We start from the raw sequence: 6,251 nt of genomic DNA, 5'->3' as shown, positions 1-6,251 counted from the left end.
ACTTACAGCGCTGAGCCCCATGGCAGGCGCAGGACCCCCGGCCCCGGCTCTCTGAGGAGCCTCTGTATGGCCCCTGGTGTCCTCATCACTTCTGGTGGAGCCACAGCTGAGAGCCCAAGCTGCAGCCGAGCAGCCATGCAGACCGGCCTGAGGATGGCAGTGGAGGAGGACAGTGAGCCCAAGCCCCGGGTGCTGCCCTTCAGTGTGGAGGCGCTGATGGCTGACAAGAAGCCGGGCAGGGACCGGGACATCTCCAGCCCCGCTGCAGCCCCACTGGCCGGGACCTCCCAAAGCCCGAGGGTGGGCTCCCTGCCGGCCGCAGAGCCCCCCAGCCCCCCGAGCTCTCACCACAGCCATTTTACAGTCGGAGGGATCCTGAAACTCCCAGAAGAAGCACTTGTGAAGTCCGAGAGCCCCGACCGAGAGAGGGGCCCCTGGCTGCAGGACCCCCGGTTCTCCCCTTCCCCGACAAGTAAGTCCCGGAATCTCTGCATGAACTCTCTGGGGAAGTTGGGGAACTTATTCTGTCCGGAGTTTTTCTATAATTGGGCTTGTAGCTTATTGTGGTTTTATTTTTCTGGCAACTGAACCAACGTGATTAAAAATAAAACTAAGATATAATATTAAAAGCATCATAAAGTAAAGCACAGAGCCCCGAGATGATGATGATGATGATTTATATATTATTATTATTACTACTATTATTCCATTTTTTTTTTTAGTGATCAAAGTTTGGGAAATTAGGATTTAGGCTTTATAGCAATAGTAAAAGCAATAATATAATTTTATTTATTTATAAAAGCAACATAAAGTAAAGCACATCGTGATACGCCAGAGCCGTGAGATTATTATTATTATTATTATTATTATATGGCATTTTCTCTTCTGAGTTAAGTTTGGGGAATTAAAATTTAGCTTTTATAGCAATAGTAATAGGAATAAAATTGTATTTATAGAAGCATCATAAAGTAAACCACATAGTGAAAAGTAAGAGCCCTCGGATTATAATAATAATAATAATAATAATAATAATAATAATAATAATAATAATAATAATAATAATAATAATAATAATAATAATATGTCATTTTCTCTTCTGATCCAAGTTTGGGGAATTAAAATTTAGCTTTTATTACAATATTGCATTTATAGAATCATCATAAAATAAAGCACATAGTGAAAAGTAAGAGCCCTCAGTTTATTATAATAATAAGAGAAAATGACATAATATTATTAAGTTTGGAGAATTAAGATTTAGCTTTTATTACAATATGGTATTTATAGAATCATCATAAAGTAAACCACATAGTGAAAACTAAGAGCCCTCAGATGATATTATCATTATCATTATTATTATTATTATTATTAAATGTCATTTTCTCTTATCTTAAGTTTGGGAAATTAAGATTTAGCTTTTATCACAATATTTAATTTATAGAATGATAATAAAGTAAAGCACATAGTGACAAGCAAGAGACCTGTGATTATTATTCTTTTTATTATTATTTCTTGTTCTCTTGTGACCGAAGTTTAAAAATTTAAGATACAGTTTTCCTAGCAATAGTAATAGCAATGATTTAAGATTATTTTATTTAATCACTTTCTCTTGTGATCAAAGTTTGGGAAATTAAGATATATTTATGTTAATAGCAATAATATTTTACTTATTATTATTTTAGTATTTCGTCTTTTTCTTTTATGATTTAACTTTGGGAAATTAATATAGCAATAATATTATTTGACTTATTTGCAATAGTTTTAGGACAACACCCTATAAACTTTGCAGATGAGTACGATAGTCTGCTTGGTGATTTTGGTTCTATTATATCTTTTTGAATGTTCTTTCTAAAAAAAAGACCCTTATTCTGATCTCTTCAGGGAGGATGAGCCCCCCAGCTTGCACACTGAGAAAGCACAAAACCAACAGGAAGCCAAGGACTCCCTTTACCACCTCCCAGCTCCTGGCTCTGGAGAGGAAATTCAGACAGAAACAGTATCTTTCCATAGCAGAAAGAGCTGAATTCTCCAGTTCACTCAACCTCACTGAGACTCAGGTGAAGATCTGGTTCCAAAACAGAAGAGCAAAAGCCAAGAGGCTTCAAGAAGCAGAACTTGAAAAACTAAAAATGGCAGCCAAGCCCATGTTGCCACCAGCTTTTGGTATCTCCTTCCCATTGGGGACTGCTGTACCCACAGCTTCATTGTATGGAACTTCCCATCCCTTCCATAGACCTACCCTGCCAGTATCACCCATGGGACTGTACACTGCACATGTTGGATACAGCATGTATCATCTCTCCTAATAAGTCACTTGAACCCACTCCTGACTCTTTCCAAGGGGACCTTTGTGTGAATTGTTCCTGCACCATAACTGTGTCACTATTTATGGATTCCTAGGGAATTCATTGCTAGAAATACTATTATCATTTCCAACATGTATTGCCATTTATCGCTTTGTTAGCTGCATCTGGCTAGAAGAACCCTACAGCCCACTGGTGGAAAGCTGAAGAAGTGTCCAGCAAGCTGAAGATCCAAATGCATTCTGCCATTTTAGGTCCAAGTAATGAATTAAGATGAATAGGATTGATTTAAAACTTTCCTAAATGAATGCATTATCCTAATCCTAACAGTACAGGATATATATATATATATATATATATATATATATATATATATATATATATATATATATATATATATATATATATATATATATATATATATATATATATATATATATATTTAGAATTGAGAGTCCTCAGTGGTTGATACCTTTTAATGGCTAACTGAAAAGATGGTAACAAATTGCAAGCTTTCGAGACTACTCAGGTCGTCTTCAGCAGGCATATGCCTGATGAAGGGACCTGAGCAGTCTCCAAGCTTGCCTGATGAAGGGACCTGAGTAGTCTCCAAGCTTGCCTGATGAGGGACCTGAGTAGTCTCCAAGCTTGCCTGATGAAGGGACCTGAGTAGTCTCCAAGCTTACCTGATGAAGGGACCTGAGTAGTCTCCAAGCTTGCCTGATGAAGGGACCTGAGTAGTCTCCAAGCTTGCCTGATGAAGGGACCTGAGTAGTCTCCAAGCTTGCCTGATGAAGGGACCTGAGTAGTCTCCAAGCTTGCCTGATGAAGGGACCTGAGTAGTCTCCAAGCTTGCCTGATGAAGGGACCTGAGTAGTCTCCAAGCTTGCCTGATGAAGGGACCTGAGTAGTCTCCAAGCTTGCCTGATGAAGGGACCTGAGTAGTCTCCAAGCTTGCCTGTTGAAGGGACCTGAGTAGTCTCCAAGCTTGCCTGATGAAGGGACCTGAGTAGTCTCCAAGCTTGCCTGATGAAGAGACCTGTGTAGTCTCCAAAGTTTGCAATTTGTTACCAACTTTTCAGTTAGCCATAAAAAGGTATCAACCACAGAGAACTCTAAATTCTAATTATTTTTTTAATCCTAACAGTAACATTCTTAGTCCAGTGATCTGCAACAAGTTTCTAGCAGCTGGGAAACTACTAATCCCAGCATGGCACTGGAAATAAAAAACAAAATAATAGGCCTTGCTGAGAGTTGTAGTTTTCCAACACCTGGAGAGCCACATGTTGCAGATCAGGGGTTAAAAGGGCACTTGGAAGAGAGGAGATCCCATCTGCCAAGATTTCTTCAGCCCATTGATGTCAGCAGATGACATGGTCGATAAAGGGATAAATATATGTAAAGATAAATGTGTGTCTCTTCCATGTAAGAGATGATGTATTTCTGTTTAACAGACTCTTTTTTTTTTTTTTTTTTTTTTCGTTATTGCATTAAATCCCTTTGGAAGGGATGCATTATGTAATATACTGTATATTTGAAATTTATTATCATTTATATTATAGTTCTATTTGTTAAATAAATTAATTTTAATGTAGTTTTTTTTGTGGTTTCATCTTGTGTTTTATAATTAAAAAAAAAATTAAAAAAGGAGTTTGATTAGGGAAATATGAAGTGAGGCTGTGAGATCTAAAAATAATAAATTGTGCAACTCTTTAGTTATATATTGGAGGAACCAGAATGTAAAATAAAATTACTTTTTTTCAGACGCATAAAGAATTAAAAGATCAAGTTTAATTCAATTGATACAAAATACAGAACTTATAAAATATTAATTAGAATGATTCCATTTAACCAGAAAGTGAAATTTGCTCTGGATGTCGGTCTAGAAATAGTCCAAAGAGATCTCACATTTTCTCCTAAAGTGAATTTTAATAAAAGTCGGAAAGTAAATATTTACAACATCTCACGACTTTATTACACTCTGGTGCATTATCTTGACATGTGCAAAAGAAAAAAAAGTTGTCAACTTCTGTATTCGTTCTACAAACATCGATTCAATTCATTTCTTTCCCGTGGGCAAAAGCAACAATTATAAAAGAGGGAGTTGATGGATTTCTTTTCTATAGGTATAAGAATTTAATGAAAGCAATTACATACATTAATTAATATTATAAACTTTTTTTTTTTGCCGGAATTTACAAGAAGGAAAATGTAAGGACTAATTGATGACAGGTGAAAGTGAAACAGAAAGTGCTGATCGTGCAGAGAGGAGCTTGTCAGGAGGTTTCCCCATAGGAAGATGGATAATAAATGGTCACTGGACACATTCAGATCCGCTACACTGGTTGTGTGCAGCAGAGCTGAGGCTGTCCGGACACCAGGCTTCCTCCTCCATAGTTCTGGAACAAGTACATCATTACGCAGGAAAGATTAAACTATTGATACATCTATATAATGGGGACAATATATGATAATGTATGAAAACTCATACAAAACACATTTGTATGTAGAAAAAACTATTCTCAAGGCATCTATATCTATCTATGAATCACATTATCTTTTTACCTATCTATCAGCTATCTGTGTCTGTCTATCAATCTATACGACCATTATTGTGACTGTCAAAAATTCGATGATAGATGGATAAATTAATAATCATACCAGTAATTATATGCCTTTTTTATTTACTACATTGGCAGTATTGGTACTCTTAGCGACTAATATTACTGATAAAAATGAAGTTACATATAATCACATACTACACATGTTCGTGTGTAAAAAAAAAAAAAAAATATATGTATATATATATATATATATATATATATATAATATATATATGGACTTCCTGTACCAGTAATTTTATTACTGTTCTGGTTGCAAATCTGTATGTGTAGAGATATATTACATGAATAAACACACACATATATAATTTATGCACTTATATATACACAGACACGTTTATACACACACATATATAATATACACAGACATAGATATATATACAGACACATGTATATATGCACATATATAATATATACACATGCAAACATACACACATATAATACACGCACAATTATACACACATATTTATAATGTATATACACATATATATGCACAAAACGTGTGTACGTATAATACACACATAGACATACATATACACATATAAGACACACATATACATATATATATTATACACACATATATATGCACACACACACACACACACATATATATATATAAACACATATATAATACACGCACACATATATAATATACACACATATAATATACACACATACATATAATATACACACATATAATACACATATATATTATTATTATTATTTATTTATATAGCACCATTGATTCCATGGTGCTGTACATGAGAAGGGGTTACATACAAGTTACAAATATCACATACAGTAAACAAACTAACAATGACCGACTGATGCAGAGGGGCAAGGACCCTGCCCTTGCGGGCTTACATTCTACAGGATTATATATATGCACACAAACACATATATCCACACATAATACACACATATATGCACACAACACATACAGTATATATATATATTATACATAATACACACACACATATATATATGCACACACATACTGTATATACTCACATATGATACACACATACACATGCAGACACATTAGCAGTGTTGTAATTGTCTGTCTTTCTGGCCTGTCTGCAGTGATGTGCTCCTAGTTTAGAGCTCAGACAGAGACTAATTGGTGTAATGAGGCAGGTTCTGCAGCAGACACAGTGCTGGCTCCAGTTAGACTATAGCTTGAGGCAAGAGGAAACTTCTTTGGAGTCACTAATATCAATGATGCATTCAATAACTCGGCATTTAATGGCTTGTCCTTCATCTCATGAAGCCTCCTGTCATCCTGTGGTGCTGAGCCCTCCTCTCCTTATATCTGTAGGAGTATATATGT

General features: G+C 35.8%; 1 protein-coding gene across 1 annotated transcript in view; it reads left to right on the top strand.

Annotated features, from left to right (window-relative positions):
* MSX1 (msh homeobox 1) overlaps positions 1 to 2,654 on the top strand; it is a 2,662-nt gene extending 8 nt beyond the window's left edge. The window contains exons 1-2 of the mRNA XM_069744833.1: positions 1 to 472; positions 1,879 to 2,654. The exon at positions 1 to 472 is cut by the window's left edge and continues 8 nt beyond it. Of these exons, the coding sequence (XP_069600934.1) occupies positions 67 to 472; positions 1,879 to 2,303 (831 nt within the window). The 5' untranslated portion in view covers positions 1 to 66 and the 3' untranslated portion in view covers positions 2,304 to 2,654. The remainder of the gene's footprint in view (positions 473 to 1,878) is intronic.
* The last annotated feature ends 3,597 nt before the right edge of the window (positions 2,655 to 6,251 follow it).

Source organism: Ranitomeya imitator, chromosome 1 (assembly GCF_032444005.1).
Source record: "Ranitomeya imitator isolate aRanImi1 chromosome 1, aRanImi1.pri, whole genome shotgun sequence".
Taxonomy (NCBI): Eukaryota; Metazoa; Chordata; class Amphibia; order Anura; family Dendrobatidae; genus Ranitomeya; species Ranitomeya imitator.
Note: the sequence above shows the minus strand (reverse complement) of the source record. Positions and strands in the feature narration are given on the sequence as shown.